The sequence below is a fragment of the Cyanistes caeruleus genome, chromosome 7, assembly GCF_971803275.1.
Source record: "Cyanistes caeruleus chromosome 7, bCyaCae1.hap1.1, whole genome shotgun sequence".
NCBI lineage: Eukaryota > Metazoa > Chordata > Aves > Passeriformes > Paridae > Cyanistes > Cyanistes caeruleus.
In genome coordinates this window covers 8,760,301-8,785,782 of record NC_141707.1, presented here as the reverse complement: position 1 = coordinate 8,785,782, position 25,482 = coordinate 8,760,301, and the positions used below count along the sequence as shown (strand labels likewise).

General features: G+C 39.3%; 1 protein-coding gene across 50 annotated transcripts in view; it reads left to right on the top strand.

Annotated features, from left to right (window-relative positions):
- PCNT (pericentrin) overlaps positions 1-23,771 on the top strand; it is a 71,262-nt gene extending 47,491 nt beyond the window's left edge. For 23 of the 50 annotated variants that reach the window (XM_086896138.1, XM_086896128.1, XM_086896126.1 and 20 more), the window contains 20 exons: positions 574-726; positions 1,136-1,306; positions 1,568-2,677; positions 4,511-5,035; positions 5,705-5,801; positions 6,248-6,402; positions 9,206-9,394; positions 9,649-9,822; positions 10,392-10,587; positions 11,698-11,911; positions 12,404-12,554; positions 14,309-15,025; positions 15,574-15,854; positions 16,113-16,212; positions 18,181-18,345; positions 19,112-19,350; positions 20,475-20,563; positions 21,237-21,399; positions 21,925-22,052; positions 23,387-23,771. In XM_086896138.1, the coding sequence (XP_086752264.1) occupies positions 574-726; positions 1,136-1,306; positions 1,568-2,677; positions 4,511-5,035; positions 5,705-5,801; positions 6,248-6,402; positions 9,206-9,394; positions 9,649-9,822; positions 10,392-10,587; positions 11,698-11,911; positions 12,404-12,554; positions 14,309-15,025; positions 15,574-15,854; positions 16,113-16,212; positions 18,181-18,345; positions 19,112-19,350; positions 20,475-20,563; positions 21,237-21,399; positions 21,925-22,052; positions 23,387-23,430 (5,061 nt within the window). In that variant the 3' untranslated portion in view covers positions 23,431-23,771. Of the gene's footprint in view, positions 1-573; positions 727-1,135; positions 1,307-1,567; positions 2,678-4,510; positions 5,036-5,704; positions 5,802-6,247; positions 6,403-9,205; positions 9,395-9,648; positions 9,823-10,391; positions 10,588-11,697; positions 11,912-12,403; positions 12,555-14,308; positions 15,026-15,573; positions 15,855-16,112; positions 16,213-18,167; positions 18,346-19,111; positions 19,351-20,474; positions 20,564-21,236; positions 21,400-21,924; positions 22,053-23,386 lie in introns of all 50 variants that reach the window. The other 27 variants (XM_086896143.1, XM_086896135.1, XM_086896142.1 and 24 more) reach the window with 7 other exon arrangements.
- Positions 23,772-25,482: the final 1,711 nt, after the last annotated feature.

Genomic DNA, 25,482 nt, shown 5'->3' with positions numbered 1-25,482 from the left:
AGAAAGGGCAATTACCCATAATGGTGTCATTTAACCCATTTTGAGAGAATGTTTGTGGTGAGTTTTTGTGTCAAGTTAAGAAGAAACAGAGAAATTACTCACAATATCTGGAACTCTTATTGGATTTACATGTATAAATGCATACACAACCCCACTGTATGTTTATATTATTATCTCATTTCTGGCTTCTGGGAGGACAAGGATGGTGTTTATATTGACTGCTTGTCATTGTTGCACATCAAATGCTAATATGTCCCATCAAATGACATCAGTCAAGCCTTGATCACTCACAGTGCAGATTAATGGATCTTTTGTGAACAGGTAGATTTCTCTAAAAAAGAAAACAAAAACCCACCTTTGCAGTACTTTGGTTTTGCAGGTGAGGAGCTGGAATACAGGAGTCTCACTCTTTTTATGTCTCAGGTGTTTTACTAATGCAGGCTAATTAGAGTTTAAATCATTGAATTTGCTGAAGTAATTTCTTGTGATTAAATAATATAATAAACAAAGTTTTATCTTGGAGGACTTAATTGAAACAACTATGCTATCTATTTATCTTTATTTTTTTTTTAGATTGCAAGCTTACTAGACCAGGTAGAACAATATAAAGATAACTTGAGCAAGAAAGATGAGGAGATATTGCAACTGAAATTGCAATTAGAGATACAAAAAAACTTAAGTACTTCCAACATCATTGAGCTTCAGGCAGAGAATGAACACTTACAGGTAAGTTCCTCTAGCTTTAGTGCACCGCTTAAAATGTCAGAGACCTGCTTTCTTGAGTGTTGAGGTCTTCATCTCATGATGTTGTGATCAGATATTTGGGTTGTTTCTCTTGCTATCAGCATGTTACATTGCCTTAATAAGACTAAAGCCTTCCAGTATTCTAGATTCATGCTTGTAGCATTTTCTTCTACAGTGATTCGATTTAAATCAAAAGCTGAGGTTATTTTCTGGGTTGGGGCAGTCTAATATAGTAGTGCAAACCCGAAGAAGCTGTAGTTGTGTTCCTAAGCTTTTCACCATTTTAGTGAAGAGGAGAATGTTTAAATAAAGCCTCTAGTTCTGCTCTGCTGTTAGGTTGAGAGAGAAAGTATCGGTCCTTTCTAGTAAGGTTTTTGTGTTTTCTGGTCAGGAGGATCTAACAAAACTTGATGTGAAGCCAAGCAAGGACCTGGGAATCAGTGATTTCTCAGCCCTGTCGTTACCACAAGCACTGCTTGAAGAAAAGAATCAAGAAATTGATCATTTGAATGAGCAGATGAAGAGACTTCAGCATGAACTGCAGAATGCTCTGGAGAATAAAGTAAGAGTGCTTACTGTATGTTCATTGCTTGATTTTTAGGGGAATCAAGGTGTGCAGATTGTTATTGTAAATGAAATCTGTTGGATAATTCTCTCAGGAAAGTAGAGATTATTCTGAGAAATTACCAGCTGAAATGTATGGTTCTTCCTGCTGTTAAATGTGTGATTTAATGCCTGTGTGATTCAGAAGAGAAATATAAACTCTGTGTGCAATAATAATTGCCTACATAGAGTAGCATTCAGTCCTTATCCTTTTGCTTAGATTGCAGAAGACCAAAAGCCTGAAATTGAAGAACTGAGATCACTGGTTGAGCACCTTCGCCTTGACCAGGAGAGGCTGCGTAAGGACAAGGATGAAGAGGTGGAGCAACTCCATGAAGTAATTGAAAAGCTTCATAAAGAGTTGGCACAATTTGGACCAGTATGTCATGAAGATAGTGACAACCAGGTTTATTTCTATGAAGTTCCATTGGAAAAGTCAGTGGAAAACCTTCAGAATGAGTTGAAGGGACTGGTAGCTTGTCAAGGTGATGCTGATCCAAACAGAAGAAACGAATCAGTACTCTGCAAAGTGAGAGAACTTCAGGAGGAACTGGAGCTTGTCTCAGCTTCTAAAGAAGCTCTGCAGCAGCAACTGGAAAAAACGGAATTGCAGCTCAAAACAGAAGTGGAAATTTTGGAGAAAAAATGCCAACAGTTGCAAGAGTCATCAGAGCAGTCTATTGCAGAGCTCACCTCCCTAAGAATCCAGCACCAGGCACTTCAGGAAGCATACAGTGTTTCCCAAACTCTCTTGTCTCAGAAAGAGGCTGAGATAAAGATGATTACATCTCGAGTTCAAGAACTTGAAGATAAGGTGAGAGAAAGGGAAGCAGATATTCTAGAGAAAGAGATGCAAATTAAGACAATGGCAGATCAAAGAGAAGCTGATGTAACTGAGCTGCAATACTTAACAGAAAAGGCAGGAGAGCTCCAAACAGAGCTGGAAAAGAGAGGTGCGAGTCAGGCACAAGATGTTTACAGTCTTCAGTTAGAAGTTTCTAGACTTGATTTCCAGGTGCAAGGACTGAATCAGAAAGAAGTAGCCCATCTGAAAGAAATCAAGGAACTGCAAGGGAGCACTGCACAACTGAAAGGTGAAATCAAAGCCCATATGAAAGAGCTCGAAGCCTTACGATTGGAAAGAGCTGAAGTCCTTTCACAGTTGGAGTCTTCCAAGCTGGCAGAGCAAGTAGGTCATGAAGAGACTAAATTTCTCAATCCATTGTGCCAGAGTAAAAGAAAAGATGTAGCCTTTAAAAATGGAATGCAGGAATTAGAAACAAATATTGATCAGTCATTTGGAGTATTGGCTTTCCCTACTGCTAAACTGGTACATTATTTGATTTTTAATAGTATTATTTGTTGTAGAGATTTTTTTTAGAATAATCTATTTCTAGATTAATAGATTAAATACATTTTCCCCATTTTACTCTATTTTGCCTGTGAGAGTAGTTAGTAGGTGATATCCCTTCTTTCTTTTCCATCTGTAAGCTCTTCCCATCTCATTTTTTTTCCTCCTGATCTATTGAGGATGGAGAGTGAGAGGGTGGGCATCTGCAAGCTGAACAATGAGCTCACTGTGAGCTACCAAGACTGTTTGCAATTCTTCATGCCTGTATTGGAGAACTACTAGAAAATACTTCATCATGTCTCCTTCTCTTTTCAGAAATCCTTTTTTACTGTAACTCCTTCTTGTAATTATTCTGAATCTTTTCTAGAACCATTTGCTCCAACTAACCTAATCTTCTTAAATCACTCAATTTTAGAAAGCAGTAGGACCCAGGGGACCCTGTTTTCAGGGAGCTGTAGAAATCTGTCATACACCAAGTTACTGTCTTTAAAGGCTGGCTTACAGAGGTGATAAGTGCTAGTTAAGAGGGTTTATATGAAGTATTTGAGTATACAGGAAAGGAGAAACATTCAGTGTCAGATTATGTGGATTTTTCAGGGCCCTGCTTGGCAGTATGTTATAATAATCATCCAAGGTAGATGACTTATTTAAAGAAATGATAGGATAATTGTTATGTGAAATGACATGTTTATTTTTAAAGCAGAAATGGAGAGTGTAGCTATGCAAAACATGTGTGATCATTGCTGGTGTTTATATTTTTATTTGCCTGGAAGTTCAAGTGTGGAGCAGTGCCATCAGTGCCTGGGTGACACTATGCATTCAGGGTCTGCCCCAGAAACCTCTCAGGAAAAGGAAATAGGTAGGAAAAGTGTTAAATGGCCCATGCAGATTGATGTACTTCAGACCATGGAATGTGTCTGTACAAGGCAGCAGATTTCCAGACCAGTAGCTACTGGATCATGTTGTTTATACAGGGAGGGATTGTCAGATCCCTGTTTGAAAAACAGAAGTAATTTAGGATCCAGTGAAGAGAAAGTTGATAACATTTTGAAGGATATCAGGGAATGCTAGCATGCTGGGGGCAGTTAAATGATTTAATAATCACTTTTCAAGTAGAAATTCAGCCTCTGAAAGGTTTAAATTGATATTTATATGTCATTATATATATTTCCATATTTAAGTGCTAAAAGTTTTTAGGAAACTGAGGAAAGATAATTACCAAAATTGAAGAATATGTTGAATCAAAGTAAAGAAACACCATGTCTTCAGGCATTCATTACTATAGACTTTTACTAGGGATCTAGCTCATCCTAGTACTAGAAAATGTATGATACAGTATTCTTAAAGGAGCAAAGAATCCCTCCTGCAGTTATGCTTGGGTTCCAAAGTGGAAACAATGTGAAAATCAGGAAATGTATTAAAATGAAAGCTGAAGGAGCAGTAAAAAGAGTTAAATCCTGGCAGCTAGTACTAGGCTTAAAACAGATGATTAAGTGGGATAATTAACACAAAATGATTAAGATGATGGTCTAAAATGAGAGGGATAACAATTATTCACTGTATCTGACAACAGGTATGGAGGATGAAACAAAATTTCCATGCTGACAGGTTTAAAATAAACTAAAAAGGGCATTATTTAGACTCAGTCACAGAATCAGAGGTTAAAAGAGTAATTTTAGCTTAAAATTACTTAGATAAAGTGATTGAAGGAAAAATCAATCAATTCTATAAGGTCTTTAAGTGCATGTTTCTCAGTTAGTAAAATCATACTCAAATTCCATTAAAAAATTAATATGTGTTATTTCATTGTAGGAAAAAGATGAAGTTATGTTTGACTTGACAATTGACAACAAAAATCCAAAAATGCAGATTAAGCAATCACAAGAAAATATCTTGTGCCAGGAGTTGGACATGATCTGCAGTTCAGAAGGGGATCAAGATTTGAAAAAGCATTGCCAGCAAATGTTGACAATACATCAAACTCCTGATTCACCAAAACACAATTTGAACACAGACAAAGAGACTCCAAAAAATTTCCAGAATTTAATTGCAAGTATGTCTTCATGGGGCTCGCCTGAGATCATGAGAAAACAAGATATAAGCATGGAACTTCAGCCAGTGCTTCAGCTGACACCCTTCTCAGAAGCTGAAAACACAGATTTTCAAATTGTACACACAAGGTCATCCCTGCAAGGAGATAATTCCATATCACTGGGATATTCTAACCTGGATGAAAATGGCAGTGGGGATGCAGCAGTGGGAGCAGATAGAAAATCTCCAGCTTTCTCTGAAAGTACCTATTCTGTTGATGATGATGAAGATATGGTGAAGTTTCTGGTAAGTGATATTTCATGTCTGATTTAATTCTTATTAAACAAGACTCCTCAGCCCTGTTCCCTTGTGATCATTGAGGGGCCACGGGCTCCAAGTAGTAGAAACCTACAGAATGCTGGGAGTAGGTCCAGTGAAGTTCTGGATATACAATTATTAGTTTCTCTCTTACTGTGATAATAACTGATAAATTTGTGATAACACTTAATGTGTCAGTAATTGAGCTAAACCTGTAAAACCTTTGCTACCACAGTACTCAGTGTACTATAACAGCTCCCCACTTCAACAATCTGAAGAGGCTCTTTCAAAACTAGAGAATTGAGGCTTTTCCTTTTAATGGCAATATTTTATATATTGTCTGTGTTCTGTAATTTCACTGGAAGATAAAGTCTGTACTTAAGAAAATTCATCTTTGGCTGTATGTTTTTTTGCCTTGCTTTGATGGGTAGTTAAATATAAATATATGTATCTTAAGACTATTAAAAGAGGAAAAAGTTGAGATGGAATGGCTTCCAGAGAGCACCAAGGTTGCACTAATCATGGTATTTGCCATCTCTAACACTTGGATCAAGTAGGCATTTGCTAAAATTCACACTATTAAAAAAGTTGTTATAAATGCAGAAACCAACAGCTACATTCAGAAAACCAAAGTAACATGAAAAAATTATTCTCAAGCAGATGAGAGAAGCTGATAATCTGACTTTAACCCCTTCTGATATACAAGATGATGAAAGATCAAGAGCATCTGTGATGAGCGATGGGTGTGGCAGCAGTAAGTTGAACTTTGTAGATTATTTTTATCTTTTGTTAACTTCAGTATTGAAACATGTATTAATATGTTTCTCCCATTTTCTTTTACTTGGGTGAAACGTGGGTCTTTTATTGGAAAGTTATGCCTTAGGCTGGTGGTTTTTTATTTAGAAACATACGTATATATGTATATTGTGCATGCTTTTACCTTTTCATGTACATACAAGACAGAGGCAGGGGTTTAAGTGAGTCCTGACTTAACTCCAACACTTTTCTCTGGTTCTAAAGGCAACTTAATGATTTTTAACTTGTTTAAGTTAGTTAAGATCTCAACCAACCAACCCAATGTGACCCTGCATTCATATAAACAGAAGAAATCATGATTATTTTTCAAGTGGTGGTTCTAGTTTGAAGTTCTTTCCAAATTTATAACACTTTGTGGGGATGGGGGGTTGTTTCTTCCTTCAGATACCAGCTCAAATTTGGCAGCTAATCTAAAGCAGGAGCTACAAAGGTCAGATCACCTAGATGCCAATGTCATGGCTTATCTGCGATACCGGGAGATGATTCCAGATATTATGGAATCAATGAAAGAAAAGGAAATACTTTCACCAGAGATGAAGGTAATGTATGATTAATATGAGCATACCAGCAAATTAAAACTGGACAGCAAAAACAAAATGGTAATCTAAAGTAGCTGCTACATTTACACTGAAAACTGTTCTGTAATGGTTTAAACTTCAAGTTGATTATGATTCTTGTCTCTGCATCTCTTGTGACAATATTATTGATATTTGCTTGTACTTGCTAGAATTGAACTAGTTTTTCTAGGACAGCACTGGTGCTGTTTCAGAACGTGGGGGTACAAGGACTGATTATTCTGCTTTATGCTTTTGCCTTGGAGGCTTCAGAGAAGCTTATTTCAGAGGTAACCATAGCTGACTGACATGTTGCTCCTCTGCCTTTCTTGTCATCCTGATGTGATGAAGAGCTGTGGAAACACCATTGCAAGGTGTGCAGGGATAGGTCAGAGTCCAGTCAAGCAGCATGAGGAATAAACAGAAGACTGAGCAGGGAGTACTCACTCTAGTTAGTAAGGAAAGTTGAAGTATATGCCTAGAACTCTTTGGTTTGCTGAGCAAGCTCTCCATTTCAAAAATTCCAGCTACAGAAAGGGAGAGATTCTCATCTATAAGAGAATACAGAAGGTTACAGTGAGTTCTCAAGTAATAAGAAGCTAGAAGAAATACCCTTCCTAGAAAGTGAATCCTGTCTCCTGGCATGCTTAGCAGGTTCCTTCAGCTTGCTCAGCACAATGGAGGAAGACTTGTGCAAGAAGGTAAGCCTGAATTCAAACTCACTCAAGCCAGCTGGCACAGGTGAAGGAGACTGGGCCTTTATCACTGCTCATGTGAAGGAAGCTCTCTCCCCCATCTATCTGCCCTTGGGAGACATGATGCTCTAGGGTTGGAGACTGAAGAACACATGTAATAACCGATGTGATGCAGGAAAAGCCAAACGTGCAAAGCTGATGAAATCATCTGCCAGCATTAGAACCAGTGCTACCAGAAAAGTACATCAGGTGTTAGTAATTGGAGATTCCTTACTGAGAGGCACTGAAGCACCTTCTTGCCATCGAGATACTTTCTCTAGAGAAGTTTGTTGCTTACCAGCAGCTTGTATTTGTGCTATCATTGAGGCTGCCAAATTGACTGAGCCCTACAGGTTGTCACCTGTGTAGGGTCTAACAGCACTGTAACAGGACAGTTCAAAGGTTCAGGAGCATGGGTGATGTCCTCTATCCTCTCAGTCAGAGGATGGGGACCAGGATAGAGGTGAATCCATGGCTGTGCAGCTGGTGCAGTACTCAAGGTTTTCATTTTTATTATCATGGATTTACCTTTGAGAAGCCAGAAATGTTGGGAGCTCATGGAATTCACCAACCAAGTAGGACTAGAGTGTCTCCACCAGTAAGCTGGCCAAACCTATAAGGGAAGCTTTAAATTGGATGAGGAAGGGACTGGAGGAATGAAGTATCTCCTATTGTAAGAGAAGATCAGATTCAAGACCACCAGAGGAACCTGGACATAGTTAATTCCATGGGATCCAAAGACATGGATCCCAGGGTTCTGAGGAAATTTTGCAGTTGTAATTGCCAAGCCACTCTCCATAATTTTTGCAAAGTCACAGCAGTCAGATAAAGTCCCTCCCTAACGGCTGGAGAAAAGAGAAACATAGCATACTTTTTGAAAAGCTCAATAATGAGCACCCTGGAAACTACTGATCTTTCAGCCTCACCTCACTGCCCAGTAAGATCATGATACAGATTTGGCATGAGTACAAAACTTCTTGTGATGAGATGCTGGCACAGTGAGGTTGTGGACCCCCATTCAATCCATTCAAAACAAGATTGGAGGGGGCTTTGCACAACCTGAAATAATAGAAGATGTTCCCTCTGCCTGTCACAGCAGAGTTGGACTAAATACAGTCTTGAAAGGTCTCTTCCAACTGACAACCATTCTGTGTCTAAAAAATTCTGTGTCAGAGACTCGTGGAAGAGGTGAATTTTGTTTTACCTTAAGAAACAGATTTTATTTTATTATTGGTTTTGGTTGTTTTGTTTTAGTTTCTTTTGTGGAGTATGAATCTAGACTTTACTGGCTGTAAGATCTGGGTGCATATTCCAGTACTGAACGTTTAGTTTGAACACTTTACTGTGCTTTTAATGTTAATGTTTACTGAAAGTTTTCATTGATTATTGAAGTAATCACTATTTTGATTCCAGTGACAGAAAAACAACTCATGTTTGTTCCAAAGTTATTTTTAAAAAAGTGCAAGGAAAGAATATCAAGAGTTAAATAAAAGTACTCTGTGTTGTTGAAGTGCGTAGCAGTGAAGAACAGCTCCATATGGAGGATGCTGATGAGATGTGTTTAAGAAAGGGATTTAAATCCCCAGTGACCTTCCTTGAAAGGAGGCCCAGAAACATCTGTGCATGATGTAATAGTATGTGAACGGGAAATTTATTTAAAATACATTATTTGGCCTGACAATGTCAGAGGAAACAATTTCCACTCTGTAAATTATTAAAGCTGGTTATTTTAGGAGTTGATATTTGTACATAATTTGCTAAATTAAGCTAAGGTTGTGTAAATACATAGCTCAGTTTTCTGGCATCACTGGGGTTTAGTAACATAGCTTCAGACTTGATAGAATTTAATTATTCCACGTAAAGTTAGCTAAATGGTTCAGAAACAAAGGTCAAGTACAGCCTTTTGTCATAAATAATAATTTCTGCTTAATTGCATCTTAGTGTGTTGATATAGACACCTTACTTTCGTTGTCTAGTACTATCCCATCCTACTCTTACACTGCCAGGATGCTGCTGCCTGTTTCCTGATATTATCTTTTTTTTTATCTTCTCAGACTGTGCTGAAAATGGTGTATGAGGAGAGCCGCAAAATATTGGCTTTGTCAGAGCATCCCTTTCGTTTGAGGGAGCTGAAGAATGTCCCTCAGAGTTTGGAGGGCTGGCAGAAGGAGGGATTATCCCTGCTGGATGCTATCCAGTCACTGAAGGATTACCTCAGCAAGGTGGCAGATAGAGGAGACAAGGTGTGGCTATAAAATAGTCTTTAAGCAAGGGCATCAGCCTGTGTGTGTATATATATAAATGTGCATTATATATACAATATATTATGAGGCTTATACTATGAGGCTTGTGTGTATGTATATATTTAAGGAATAAGGGATAGTACTCTTTTAACACTTCTAAAAGTGGTTAAATTAACAGATATACTCTTATGGTATGAAGGATGCTGGGTTAGAGGTTGAGAGAGATGCCATTTAAAAAAATTCTATTTTAACAGGAAACATCAGGTGTTGGTGCTGACTGGAGAGGAGAACTTCTGCAAGCAGTACAGAGTGTGTTTGAGAAGGAGAGAAATGTGTTGCAAATTGACTTGAGGTCTCACTTCTCCAATCCTGCATCTGGTGATGCAAGTTCACTAGGGGAAAAGCTGGAGTATATAATGAAACAACAAGTATGAAAAGCTCTTAAAGTGTGCTGTTTATAAATCACTTTTTTATTCTGTTACTTTTAATTTTTTTTCAGTTTTATTGCTTCTGTTGTTAAATCTTGTGTATTAATGCAGATGGTGTGGGATCAGTAGCTTTTAGAGTTTCTGTTGTGGTAGCATTTTTCTTGAACTTTGTATATGGTGTTACAAAGCCTATTGGTTATTTTAACTGGCACCAAGAAAGTGATAGTGAATAGGAAATACTTGAATTTTTTCTCTCCTTCCCATTTGTCTGGAACTTCACAGAGCACTCTTGCAAAGGGTATATATTGAACTAACTCTGAATGTGGGGGCTTTTTGCCAATAATATTTAGTTTCTAGGTTGTAATTGTTACATGTAAACGCGACAAGGCAAGTGAAGTGAGGGTTTTCTTTTTTACATAACGTTAACATTTTGCATTAATGTGAAGCATGAACTTAGTAATTTGAGTGCTTCTGTACAAAACTTGTACTGTAAGAGTTTCCTTAGTATTTATCCTTGCAGAAGATATGGAAATAGCCTTGTAGTTTGAATAGGCCTTGGTTTGTTTCAGGAGGAGCAGAGGCAGATGGTTGTGGAGCACCTCTTCTCCTCGGACCGGAATAGCCTGCTCTCAGAAATCCAGGACCTCCGAGCCCAGCTCCGCATGACACATCTCCAGAACCAGGAGAAGCTCCAGCAGCTACAGGAAACCCTTACCAAGGCTGAAGATCATGGGAACAAACAGGAACACCAACTTCGGAGGAAAGGTAGTACTTACGGTCTTTGTCAGTTCTTTGTCTTCTACATCAGTTCCTTATTGCCTCAAAGAAGGTGTCTTGGCAAAGAAGCAGATGTTGTACAATTCCTCAGTTTTACTGAATGCACTCAGGTTTCCTGTGATGTTAGTAGTTCTTTATCATATCAGTAGTTAAGACAAATCTATGAAAAGCAAAGAGAAACTGTAAAATAACCCAAAGCAATAGAACTTAAATAGTGTATACATGGAGAAAACCCAGCAAGGACAGTAAACTCTCTGTTTGTTTGTAGAGAATTGTTTATCTATATGTTTACTAGTATAGAATCACAGAATCATTTAGGTTGGGTAAGACCTTTAACACTGTGGAATCCCACCATAAACAGTGCCAAGCCCACTGCTAAACCATGCTCCTGATGAAATAAGCAAGCCTTGGTTTTCACAGCAAATTCCCTTTATGTAATAAAAAAACAAGTGCAGGTGAAAAATTGGTCAAAAATAAACATGTCTCTTCAAAGCAAAACACTGATTTTTCCTTATTTTTGATTTTTCCTTATTTTTGATTTTTCCTTATTTTTGTTTTTTCCTTATTTTTGTTTTTTCCTTATTTTTGTTTTTTCATCACTATCATTCAGGATTCAGCCATTTAATAGCACATGCACTAGTCCAATGAGGAAAGTTTTCTGGAAATCCAGAAGTTTATTGCTAATTTTATTTACATAATACTGTAGACATAGGTACATTAAATATTTTTACGTACTTATCAAACAGGAACCTCCAAATTTAGGGAGAGTTGTTTCTCTGAACTCGCCTGCCTGAGCAGAGCTGGCAAAACAGGTTCTGTATAGTGATTCCTGTCATAAAATGTTTGTGTAAGTGAATAATTTGTTTAATGAAGTTTTAAAATCCATTAGTGATATTACAGAATATCACAATGATAGAATCATATTGTTTGTGTGTCCTGCTGCTGATTCCTCTCATGTTTGAAAAGAGATTAATTGTTCAGACAAGAACAATTTAATACAGCTGATTTTTTTTTTTCTAATTTGAATTAGTGTAACTGATATCATAATGTCAAGGTCTCTGTAATATAAATAACTGTTACAATTTTTTTTTATCCTAGTTGAATTACTGGAATATAAGCTTCATCAGGAAAAATCTATTGTAAGTGACTTGCACAGCACCCTCTCTGAGGAGCAGAAAAGATCCTCTGAAACATGTGATCTCCTGACTCGAGAAAAAGCATCCCTGAAATCAGAGCTTTCTGGAAGTAAGCAAGAGAATGAAAGGTTGCAGAAATCCCTGGAAGAGCTTCAGAGGGAAATAAATAATTTACGGTGAGAAGTAGATTTATTCATTTACTTGATTTATCAGTAGGTCTGAAAGAGCTTTATACTAAATGGATCCACACAGAGCTTAGCACTTGGAAACACAGGGAGGAAAACTAGGGTCTTTCACTTTTAAGGATTGTTTTCTTTACTAAATTGTCATCTTGGATATGTTCCTTCCCCCCTCCCTTCTTAGTGTGTGCCAATATTTTGCTTTCGTCCCAAAGGACAACAGCTTTCCTCTGCCATGATAAATAACCTATCTCTTAATTGTTACTAAGTCGAGCAATTCTAGCTTGGCTTGCAGGGAAGTAAATGTTTTCAGATGCTGTGACTTGATAACTGACCTTCATTAGAAAGAATAGAGGCCACCTTAAAAAAAACAAATCAATAGAAAGGACTCAAGAGAAACTCAGAGAAACCAACCCAAAACGTCTTGCTTGTGATGTTGGTGAAGGATGTTCTGTTCTGAACATAGAAATGTCATTTTGAACTTTGCAGTGTTGAGTTGGAAAAAAAAGAAAAGGATTTGGCAGCTGCACTAGAAGACTTGCAGGCTGAGCAGCTGAAGGGATCTGAGCTGCGAGGTTGGTTTGAGGAACAGCAGCGTCAGCAGAGGAAAGCAGAGGATGAAAAGACAAAGGCCATGGAGGTAACGCCCAGCTCCCCTGGGGCATGACGTTAACTAGCAGGTTATTTTTGCAGTCTTCTTCACCTCCACTGTTTTTTGTTTAGTAACTGTTAAAACCCCCAAACCTTTTCTGAATGTGCACAGCGTCCCTTTTCAGAGTTAAAGCTTTCAGTTACTTTTATTAATTGCACGTGCAGAAATAAAGCAGGGTTGAGTGCCGTGGTGGTTTGGTTTTTTTCCCACATCTTAGTGGTTTTTCTTTCCCCATTTTCCCCTGTTGTGTACTGCCCCTTGCTGAGTAGGGATAGCCAGATTCTACAGCTGTGTAACTGCACCCTTAATTCTGGAGCAAATTTACCATGGGGGTGTGAGGTGTATGATCTCTGAGATTATAAAGAAAACCACACAAAGACAAATAGGTTTGGCAGAGAGTAAGTGGAGCCTTTTCAATATTATATGTATTTTTGGAAGTTAACCAAAGTCGTCCTGTTCCCTTCTAAATTGAACAGAAAACAAGTGAAATAGCTTTCTCTCCGAGACTGTAATAGCAATGATTCAGTCCTTGTAAAAGGCCTACAGTGAATGGAAAAGGAGGAAGATTTAACATTTACCATTTCTTTGGAGTTTAACCCCAAAACTAAACTCATCTCCCAACAATCCTACTTAAATTCCCTAAGTTCCTTGTAGTCTGGCTTCTCCTGTCATCTTCCTGGTAGGTTTAGGTTTGTGAGTGATTTTTGTTGGGATATTTGTTACTGCTGTATGGTTAGGAAATGCTGGTACCATCCTCTTTTTCAGGAACCTGCTTATGCAAGGAGGATACAGTAGCCAAGGCCAGGAGAAAAGTGCTTTGCCCTGGAGGTAGCTCTTGGACAGACAGATTGGTCTGGCATTCACAAATCTTTATTGAAGCCCCTTTATGGAAAGCTTCTGCCTTTTAGCATCTGACCTTTCTAGGAGATAACAAATGGTGCTGGCTAGGTGGGGGCAGGGTAGACCTCCCTGCTAGGACAGCAGTGCCAGCTCTGACTGTCTGCAGTGCCCTACACTGCCCCTTCAGTCCCCGCCTTTCCTTCTGAAGAAAGGCTGGCTCCCAGAATGGACCTAGGGATGGATTTTAAAGGGAAAGAGGGTAGATTTGGATTAGATATAAGGAAGAAGTTCTTCCCTGTGAGAGTGGTGCAGCTCTGGCTCCCAGATTGCCCAGAGCAATTGTGACTGCCCCATCCCTGGAAGTGTACAAGGCCAGGGTGGACAGGGCTTGGAGCAACCTGGGACAGTGGAAGGTGTCCTGCCCATGGCAAGGGGTGGAATGAGATGAGCTTGGACGTCCTTTCCAACCCAGACCATTCTGTGACTATTTGAAGAGATGGGCTGCAAAGTCCTGAAGTTTTACATCTGCATTTACTGCTTAGATTTTTCTTTTTAAAACAACAGGGTTATTGCTGTTTCAGATGTTACTTATTAATGGGACTGAGTGATGTAAAAAGTAGTGATTTCCTAATGAGAGTCTTACTAACTAAAGAAGAAATAATGTACTGGCAGATACATTAACATGATAATTTTTGGGTTTGTTGCTTGGTGCCATATTGCTAAGGAGCATTTTTCTGAAACTTGTAATTTTAAATTTAACTTTTTAGTACCTGAACTACTCTAGTTAAGTCTTGAATATATTTTTGGATAAAATAGGAGGTTGAACATTGCTAAATATCAGCCAGTCCCACAAATGAGTGTTTGTGCTGGCATATTAATGTGTTCTCCCCTCTCCTGCCCAGGAGCTGCAGGCTGCCCTGGATGTGCAGTCGGTGCAGAATTGCCAGCTGCTCGTGTCCTTAGAGCACGAGAAGACAGTGACAGATAACCTCCGCAAGGAGCTGCAGATTGAGCACTCCCGCTGTGAAGCCTTGCTGTCCCAGGAACAGAACAAACTGCAGGAGCTACAGAAAAACCTGGATGCTGAGAAAAATCGTTCGTTGGAGCTCCTGGATTCCTTGAATCACGAGCGTGTTTTGACAGAGCAGTTGAGCATGAGAGTGAAGGAAGGTGCTTCCTGTCAGCACAGGGAGTCACTGCTGGAACAAGCTTTTGTCCGAGAGCTCCAAGCCCAGCTGGAAGAGGAGAGGGCCCGAACTACAGAGCTTGCTGCTGTTATTGAGAAAATGCACGAGAAGGCCATCCTGTCCAAGAGGCAGCTGGAGGCTGAGGTACAGATGTGCTGTGAGGAAACCCAGAAGGAGAGGGAGGTCAGTGACAAGCTGCGAGCCACCCTGGAGTCTCTTCAGGCGCAAAAGCAAGAGGTGATCCGTTCCTTGGAGGCCCAGAGGGAGAGAGAGGTCAAGCTGAAAGTTGACTGGGAGCAACTGCAGTCACTCTTCAAGCTGCTTAAAGAGCAAGATAAGAACAGGAAAGAGGAGAGGGAAAGAGAGCAGAAACAGCAGCAACAGACAGAGCTACAGAAACAGAAGGACTGGCACAGAGTTCAGGAGAGACTGGTGAGAATGCTCTATCGTACACTGAAATAGCCACACACTAGGATTTAACTCTCTGGATGGTGTTCTTCAATTGGAGTATTTCCTTCTGTTAAAGCATTCTGAAAAATGCATTAAATGAGCTCTTGTCCTGCTTTTCTGATATGTAGCTGTTTTCAAAGGATTGTGTCTGGGTTTACTGTTGGTGGAAATTGATCTTTAAAGTTTTGCCTGTGCTGGGAGTTGCTGGTTGTTCACAGGTGGGGATGAATATGGGTTAAATGGGAATGAGTTAATGGGAACCAAACTAGATTTCATGTCATTGCCCTTATTTTGAGCTAGGATCCAAATCAAGCCTTTAGGCAGTATTGGTTTCACCCTTGATTTCTCCTTAGATGGAGACAGTGCCCATTCCAGTGTCATTAAATGGCTTCCTGGTGGCCCTGGAAAGCAGGAAAGCCTTCCCCCAAAAGCAGTTAAGGAACACCAGATGTATATGCTAATTAGGTATGGTGACACATAAGTACATATATATAAGATGCAATTAACTACTACTTACTCTTTTCAAACAGCAAAACTTGGAACGGCAACACCAAAGGGATGAACAGAGAATTAAAGAATTGCAGGAAATACTGGCAGTATTAAAAGAAAGAGAAAGAAATCCTCCAGCTCCAAACTGTCAGGAGGAACTCTTGTGTAGCTCAAGCAAAGATGGAAGTGCCACACAGCCAGCAACAAAAGAAACTGAAAAACCCCACTTGCAGCAGCAGCAACAACAGCTGGAGAAGATAAGGCAGCAGTTGTTCTTTGTGGCTGTGCACCTGAATGAGTTCATTTATAAAACTCTGGATAAGTGAGTTTGTAAAATAGCACTTCGCTTTCTATCCTGCTTTTTGTGTGGGTCATGGCTGAGAGCCCTTAGTTCTTTTAATTTGTAAAAATTAACAGAAGTTGCTCATTTCTCTGTGTATGTGTAGTAATTTGTGTGGTAAACATTGCATAAGTAAAGCCTCAGAACTTTAAAGGCCACGTAGTGGGAAGAAGTAATTAAACATGTGTTAACATTCTTACAAATCAGCCTGATACTGAAATGGTATTTCTGCCTAAACAGAACGGTTAATGATTGGTCTGCATCAAATGATGAAGCTGTAGCCTCTTTACTGCAGACATTAAGGGAACTAAAATCAGATTTGTCTCCTCCTACATCTCAGGTAAGGAAAATATTAATGTATTTTAATGTCCAAATCTGTTTTGTTGTGTTGCAGAGTCTGCTTCTGAGAGCATTTTTTTTTCCTAGATATGTAATGTTTCAAAGGATCACAAGCTTTAGGATGTGTTGCTGTATCTTCTTCATGCATTCAGAGACAGTTGTTTTTCACCAAAATGCCAAGAACTTTTCAAAAAACAAGTTCAAGAAGTGTTTTGTAATCTCAGGAGGGCTGTTCTGACCCAAGTTTGTGGTATTGCTAATATTTTACACAAGCCCAGAGATTACCAAAGATCAAGCTCAGGTCTACTGATAGAAAATACATAAAAGCATAACTTTTAGATGCCATCTGATTCCCCAGATAACTGCAGCTTTATGTCTTTCTCTTGCAACAGACAGAGATCTATGACTGTCTGATAAGTTAAAGGTTTTTGTATCTTCTGGTCACAAGTCTGGTGTGTGATAAGCTGCCTTGGCATGTTGCAGTTCTCCCTGTGTCTCCCTGCTTACAAAATAAAATATAGTTAATGTTTTCCTTCTGTCACCTATGCAGCCACAGAGGTGGTTGCCAAATGGATCATCTCCAGCCTTGAGGAGGGAGATGCAGCCTCTTCTCCAAGTTCATGGGGTTATTTTGGTTAAGCCTTTCTCTCACAAACCTTTAGAGCTGTCAGCTGTCAACAAAACCTTTGTTGGAGCAGAGTTCCCTCCTTCAGAGATGGACCACACAAAAATCAAGGAACTCAAGTTTCCTTACTTCAATTTTGTTTAACAAAAAAAGTGTTCAGTAGAGAACTTTAAAGACACATGCATTTCTAGAGCTTAGGAGCAAAAACTCCACCTCAATAGCTTTTCTTCTGTGGGCACAAACAGTCCCTCCTCTCTGCCTTCTTTTCAGGCCTTGATCTTTTTTTCTTCCAGACTCACCTTTTCCTTCAGTCTCCTTCCTGAATTTCTTCTTCCTTTAAGGTACTGAACCACGTGCTCAGGAGACCAAAGGAATTTTCTGCAGTTCCCACCTTGAGTTGCAATAAATGGGGGAGTACTGGACAGGGAACCTGGCAAAATGTCAGCATGGAAAATCTGTGCCAAATTGAGCTGTCCCGTTAATCAGCTGCCAAGCAGTGCAGTAGAAGTCAAGGACATAGATGAGTCATGTAGAACTCCTTCAGATACTACAGATTGGACTGAAATAAGTTGCTAGGAGAAGCTGAGGTCAGTTGTTTGTACTGGCTTCTCTAATTTATAGATTTTACTTCAAGGGATAAAACATCAACTACCTTAAAAAAAAAATCTATTTCTTTTTGTGATCTACTGCATCATGCACTGATGTAACTGATGACTGACCAGTAAATTTGTAGTTGATACAAAGAGGGTTATGAAGTCAGAACTTCATGAAGAATTGGAGCTGGAGTCCTGGGTCTCATTCCTACAAGAGATGACTTACCACAAAATTCAGTTTCACACAATCACAGCACAGTTTGGGCTGGAAGGGGACCTTAAAGCCCATCTCACTCCATCCCCTGCCATGGGCAGGGACACCTTCCACTATCCCAGGTTGCTCCAAGCCCTGACCAGCCTGACCTTGGACACTTCCAGGGATGGATCAGCCACAGCTTTTCTGAACAACGGACTCTCAGAATTGAATGTGATTTTTCAGAATTTTTCACAACTTGTTTTTGATGTATGTGCAGCTTGTTTTTGCATGTACACAGAAATTTTCACTATTTCTGAATAATAGTGCTGCCTGTGGGTGTAGAAGAAAGTCAGATGAAAGTCAGAAGGACTTTTCATGCATTTCAGTTTCCCATTGTGCTGTTTAACACCTGAATGCCATTGCTGGTTTTCAGGCTCATTGTTATTATGTTTTAATTTGTCATAAAGTTGGGTTACTACTCAGTTTGAGATGTTTGATTGTGGAAGTAATGTGCAAAACCCATTGTGGCTCACTTCCTTTAGGTTTCTGTTTTAGATGAGATCTGCAGGTGATGCTGACCCTTTTCAAGAGCTGGAAAGAGAGGCTTGGCAACGGGAGAGGAACACGCTGCAGAACATGCTGAAACAGGCAGAATCCCAGCTGGCTAAAGCCAATGCTGAAATTGAAAACAAACCAGTGGCAGAAACTTCAAATCCTAAGGTAAAATCATGGGGACAAAGAGGGTCTGTGGAGCTTGGAGAGCCAGCAAACCACAGCCAGAGGAGGTAGCATTTCAGCCTCATCTGCTAGGGATAAAAAAGGGATCTGTCAGATTATGGTATTTATCTTTCACTGCTGTAATCTTTGGTTGCTATTTTAAAAGGTTGATTTTCTCGATGAACAGTTTGATATATTATTTTAAATTAGAAACTTTCCCCATATGTAACTCATCAGAGAAGTTCCTTTGGAACTTTCGAACATTGTTAGACAGGAACTTGCATCAAAAGTAATCTGGATCTTCAGAATTTCTTTCCACTGTTAAATGAGAGGGAGACTTAGATTTCTTGTCTAAGCATGAAAATAGAAAACACTCATTATTTTTAATCCTTGCTGACTAATCTTAAATACTTCTTATTTTTCTGACAGTTTGATTGTAATCAAATCTGATAGGCATCTCTCCCACCATGCTTCCTGGTTAATTTTTTTTTTCTGTTAAGCAGATGTATTTTCTTTATTAAAGAGTTAAACTGTTTTAGAGTTTTGAGTATGATAATTTTGCTTGAAAACATTCAGGAGATTTAAAGAGGTCTGACATTCCAAATCTGGGTGTGTTTTAGCAGTGTACAGAATTGTTTTGGCTGCCCTTGTGTCTTCAGTCTGGACATTTGACCTGAAGACACCTTGTTTGTGGTTTGTGGCTGGGTTCTTGCAATAGTAACTGTGGAAAAAATTGAACTTTTTGAATTTATTTTTTTTCTTTCTGCAGTTGCAGAGATTGTATCGGAAGTACATTCGAGCAGAGAGCTTTAGAAAGGCTCTAGTTTATCAGAAGAAATACCTCTTGCTGCTGCTTGGTGGGTTTCAGGACTGTGAGCAAGCAACTCTCTCTCTCATCGCCCGCATGGGAATCTATCCTTCTCCTGCAGACCTGCAGCTTTCTAGATCACGCTCCAGGCCTTTCACCAAGTTCAAGTGTGCAGTCAGAGCCATCATTGCCATCTCAAGGTAAAGCCAAAACACTCCCTTGCCTCTTATATATGATGTTTTCTTGGAAACTTAAATAATTGATAGTTCCTGTGGCTTACCCTACATTGATATTAAGAAGATGCAATCTCCAGAAGTGTTTCAAGCATGACTTATTAGCTGAGTTTGATCTGCACTAAAGATTTGTAAAAAATATCTTTTAAGATGAAAGAGGGTAGGTTTACATGGGATATTGGGAAGAAATTTTTCCCTGTGAGGGTGGTGAGGCCCTGCCACAGGCTGCCCAGAGAAGTTGTTGCTGTCCCCATCCCTGGATGTGTTCAAAGCCAGGTTGGATGGGGCTTGGAGCAACCTGGTCTGGTGGAAGGTGTCCCTGCTCATGGCAGGAGATGGAACAAGGTGGCTTCTTCAGGATCCCTTCCAGCCCAAACCACTCCATAATTCTATGAAAAAGCTACTTGAGTGATACCCAGCTGCAATATATTTGGGAACAGCATTGCAAACTGAAGTCCTTTGGGGCTGACCCTTGTCTCCTTGGTCTCACTGGATAGTCTGTCTTGTATCAGAATGTGATCTGTCAGGAATGGTTCTCTCTGGAATCCAGGAGCATGTGTTTCATTGGGTGTGATTCTTTTGTGCTGTATTTCTATCAAATGGGTTTTGCTAGCTGTACATGAGACAACATGCCATCTCCCAGTAGCTTTAAGCCCACTTAATGAAAAATAAGCAGTTTTAAATGTAATAGGTGGTTATTTCTGAGTAATTTCGTTGACTAGTTAAAGTGACTCCTAGAAGGTTTCTATCAGGAGATGACACAGAGTCTGACATGAATACCATAATAGCAGCAAAGGCTGCAGGACCTCCAGACTCATGCAGTAACCTCCAAACTCCTCCTCTCAGGTAGGAAGAGCTCTCTGGAGATTAGGAGCAGAGCCAAAATATGCAAGTGTTCTCAGCAGTTCCAAGATCATTGCAGTGTAAAATAGGATAACCCAACATTCCAAAACTGAATTTGAAGAATTCTCCTGTCATTCCCACAACAATTATTGCTTATGTTGCTTAATAGGTTCTACACCAACAAATAATAATAAAATCTAATGTATTTCTTATTTTTAATGCTTGTACAAATTTGTTTTCTTATCAAGGTTAAAGTTTTTGGTGAGGAAGTGGAACAAAGTTGGCAGGAAGAGCACACAGAGTGAAAGCATTTCTCACAGTATAGGAGGTAACACAGGTATGTGTTTGGACAAGTACATTGTTTTCTTTGTAATTTCATTTCAGTGATGTGTTTCATTTAAAAACAAAACCCAAGTGGGAAAATCTGCTTATGTTGCCCCTATCCATCTGTAGAGTAGATAGATAGATGGTCTGATGCAGGTCAGGAGCACTTGAGTGTTCCTTTGAGTTACTGATGTGTGCCTTTGTAAGAATTTCCATGAACATCTTAATGTGGCACCCAATACTGAGGAACTGTTGTGCTTAATGTAAAATTCCATTACTTGTGCCTTTTCAATGCTTAACAAAATTCAGATCAAATAGTGTATTTTTCATTACGTGGTACTACGTAATTTTCACTGTTTCTAAGTTGCTGGTAATAATTATTTTTAAAAAGCATACCTTTGTACATATACCCACTGTGGTATGATTCCTAAGAAACTTGAATCCTTAAATGCTGAACTTTCTACCTCAATACAAAATAGCATCACAATTCTGTTAAATAGGGTTAAAACAAAAATAAAAACAAACAACACAAACAAAAAAAAAAGCAGTTAGCTGTAGAAATTGTATTTACCTGCATTTAAAACCAAACTTAAGCATACTCTGCATCATTTTCATGGGTTTATTGGATGTGTTTATGATATCTTGTTCTCAATGGTTCCTTTTTTAACCCTTCATATCTACCACAGCCTCTGGTGCTAGAACAGAAGTCCTGAGAGAGCAGCAGCCCCCAGCTGTTCCCATCAGCTCTCCCCCTACCCAGGACAGGAACACAGGGCTATGCCACAGACCCATCTGTGCTGCAAGATTGATGAGCCTCTCCCCACGGTCCTCCTCCCGCTCGCACAACAGGTCAGTCTGCCAAGATGGGAGATGTTTCCAATTATTGTAGGGTTGTTTTTTTTTTAACTTTGCTGAGTGTTTTGGGGAGACAGACTGTGCTTGTCCTAAACAACTAGGTAGTCTTCTGGTTTGCATGTAATTTAGCAAAACATTTTGGAGAGTTTGAGACCTGCAAGCACTTTCAGAAGACTTAATTTTACTCACCCTATTCCTCTGTCATGGCATGTGTCTGTCTCTGACAGCCCTGCTAAGAAAAGTCACCTGTATGATCTGGAACATGATATTAATAAGAGCATAATAACTGGCTGGTGCTCAGTGTGACTGGATTGGTGGTGCCTCAGGTCTGATGTAGATCCAAGGTGTGCTAAATAATGCTTGTTGCTGCTCTTGTTTCCAGGAACAGCTATACAGATGGAAGGGGTGGTGGTGGTTCCAGTTTTCTTTGCCCAGAATTCCTGACTATATGAATGTATCTTCTGGATATATTTGAGAGTATATCATGAGAAGGAGAAAATAATTTGTTTTCTTTTTAAGATTGCATCCGTCCCCAAGTTCAGCTCCAGAGAAGTCCCTTGTGCCACCTCAGGATCCTGAACAGTCACTCACAGAATATATCCATCGCTTGGAGGTGATTCAGCAAAGGCTGCGAGGGGTGCAGCCAGGTAAGAACCACCTTCTTACCCCTTACAGCTCCTGCAAGTCTGGGCTGCTTTTCACAAGGTTCTTTGTACACAGTGCCAATATAGAGCATCATTTTAAGGAACAATTATCATTATTGGGGGGTAACAACTAAATCAGTCCCAGAAAGGAAACCTTTCTGAATCGTGTCTAAAACTATTCCAGTGTGGCATTTCTCTAAGGTAATAGTGACAGAGATAAGATTGAATAATTTCATGTGATTTTTGCCCCAGTCCTGTTTCCAAGTCTAAACAAATGTTGCAATTTAGATGAAACAGTTTATAGAGTTAATTTGCTTTAAAGTCAAACATAGCTATTGCAATAGTTGAGCAGGGCTTTCTCTGCAGCACAAACTGTAGTGCTTCCCTTATTTATCACTCCCTTATGTCCATAACAGATTTTAAAAAAATATTTGGAGGCTGGTAAATACAGCCATCTAGTTTTAAGATTTATCAAAGAGCACACAAAGGATTGTAGTGGCACTTAGCTTTGCTATTTAAAACAGTTCCACCACATTTACTTAGTTTCCCTAGTCTAATTACCTCCTCTCGTTACACACTGATTATAGCAGAGAAAAACCTGGTCCTAAGGAGGAACTTGCAAACTGTCATCACATCATTCTGAAATCCTGAAGAGTTTGGGAACTTTGACAATTGTTCTCGGCAGGTCTTTACCTAGAAACTTTATTACCATGACTTTGTGTATTTGTTTTGAGGGATTTTTCCCAAATACTGCAGCTGCATGGCTGATTCAGATAGATAAACGGATTTTAGACTTGAAACCTGTCAGCCTTTATGGAAGTAACACATTTTGCTTCATTCCAAATGCAGAATAAGTACTCCAGGGCTGGGACACCATGAACAGCACTTTGTGAAAAGTGCATATAATTTCTATCATTTCCATGTTACCAGGACAATAATGTCCAGTCATTACAGAATGATGCTGCCATCTTTAGAACAGTGCTGTCAGCCAAGAGATGTCCCAGTTCCTAATGAGCTTTGGGACATCTATTCAGTGGCAAGACCTTGTCCAGCAATGTCCTTAAGAATCACCACAGGAATGGCAGAATTGAGCTGTCCCTGGGGGTAAAGCAGGCCTGTGATGGAGCACTGGTCACAGGCTATGAAGGTTTGCTTTGGCAGATGTTTAGGCTTTCAAATCCTGTTTGGGATTGCTCCTAGGTGACTGATGAAAATTGGAATTGCTTCCAGTGTATAGTTCATATGAAGTGCTTTGAGGAAATATGCTGATAATTGTATGCTGTTGCTTCATAATACAAACAGTTTTCTAATACAGATTTTTTTTCTTTTTAATTTAGGGCAAGTACTAGCTTCACCTCATCAGAGAAACCTAAAAAAGTGATGGGAACGCTTATGAAATCTGTCCTGCAAGTTCGTGCTTCCTCTGAGTTGGTCCTCACTCAACAAAGGCACTTGCAATCTCCCATGCAACTGAATAAAGGGCAGTGCTTTTAGAGCAAATTTTTATATGACTCTTTTTATTATATTTTAGTACTTTAAGAGGGACTTACTTTTCACTAAGAACAATGTTTTACATTCTCATGTGAAATTAAGTCAACAGCTGAAGTGTGCCTGCATCGCTGTATTGTAAGCTGCAAAAAGTCTCTGTGGTGTTTATTTTTCTATAGTGTATAGCTGGATTCCTTGTAAAAAAAGTTATTAAAATGGCATTTTATTAGTGAATTCTTACATTGTGTGGTTGTTTATTTCTGCCTGTTTATTTGTTTTGCTGTCCTAGATTTGTTTAATATTTCTGTAGTATCATTCCAATTAAAGGAATAGCTCAAATACTCTCAAAAATTTAAAAGTTACCTGTAGCCTTCTGTGAATTTGGGGTTTGCTCTTCTGATTTTTCAGTATTTAAGTCCTCCCTCAGTCTCTCCTTTTTATTCTGGACACTTTTAGCTTCATTTTTCTAGTTCAAAAGGCCCATAATTTTGTTCAACTCTGCATTTTTGGCAAAATGTACTAAATGAAACATGTGAATTCTATCTACATCTAATGTAAGTGATCCTGCCTCTGTCTGGTATCTTGTTCTGTAGCTACCTTCAGGGGGCAGTTCCAAATGTGTATGAAGTTGCTGGTAGGAGAAGAGGAAAGAGATGCTCTGTTGGTACACCCATTTCCTATCACAATGTCTCAGTGAAAAAATTAGAGAGATTCAAGTATCATGCTGAGTAAGACTTTCCTGTGATATTTCTCTATTTCTTTAGAAAAGGCATAGGAAGAATTATAATGCCAGAATATTTTAAACCTCTGGACATGTGAAATCTCTGCCTTTGAAGCAGATGTGGTGTTGAACTTTGGAGCATGAGAAAAGTCTTTTCTGGAGGCAAATTGTTCTGCTGCAGCCTATTAAAATATTTTCTCTACTGGCTATTGAGAATTATATATTTGCATTCATCTGAGATTGTTTTATTACTTATTTAGCTGCTTTTGTCTTGGTAAACTCATATTTATCTGTCAGGTAGATCACAATTTGGTTCTCTGGAAAAAAAAAGTGGTAGTGATAGAGCTTGACACGTGTAAAGATTTATTACCCCCTGACAGCTATAGGAGAACCCCTGAACTGATTTGGCATAAATTTAAGAGAGCTGTGAACAAACAATACTTGATTTGGTGTAAAAGCTTGGCAGAAGTAATTTAACTTGTCCAGAGTTCCAAACCAATTTGAACTAAGTTTATGCTGGCTCAGTGACTGCATCATATTTCTTTCAAAAATCAGATTCTAAGAATCCTGACACTAGATGCAACATGGTCAGACTGCACAAACTGAATGGTGCTGGTGCCCTTTTTGCATAGCACAGCACAAGTTGATCCCCTTTTGGGAACAATGCATTTAGAACTGGCACTAAATCCAATATGTAATAGCACACTCACAGCTGGATGTTCCATGTTGAGTGTAAACAGGAGGGCTGTGAGACCTGAGGGCCTGTGCTCAGTTAGCCAGTCAGTATTGACTAAATTAATGCCTAGTTTTAAAATCTGGCACTTCTAGGTGGGCAATTAAAACTCCACTTTAGTTTAAAGGACAGTTTAAAAGTTACTCTTTAAAGGACAATTGGCACATCCTATGGGCATCAGTTCTGTTTCAAGGGAATTTGGCTTTGCATTAGCATATTTTTAAATCAATCTGCAGGGGTTTTTTTTATGTCCCAGAATATGCAGGGCTCTTCCCAAGCCTTGGCAGGACTTTGCATTCAGAGGAACTTTTCTGTGGCAGTCAGTGCTTCCCTCATCTCTCTACATGTCCCTGCAGGAGTCCTCTTGGGTGGTCACTGTTTCCAGGAGCACAGGTGGGACATGGGGGTAAAGGGACAGATGCTGCAGCCTACGACTCAGAAAAGAAATCTGCAGAGAAGTTGATGCCTTGAGAGGATACCTAGAGCAGAGG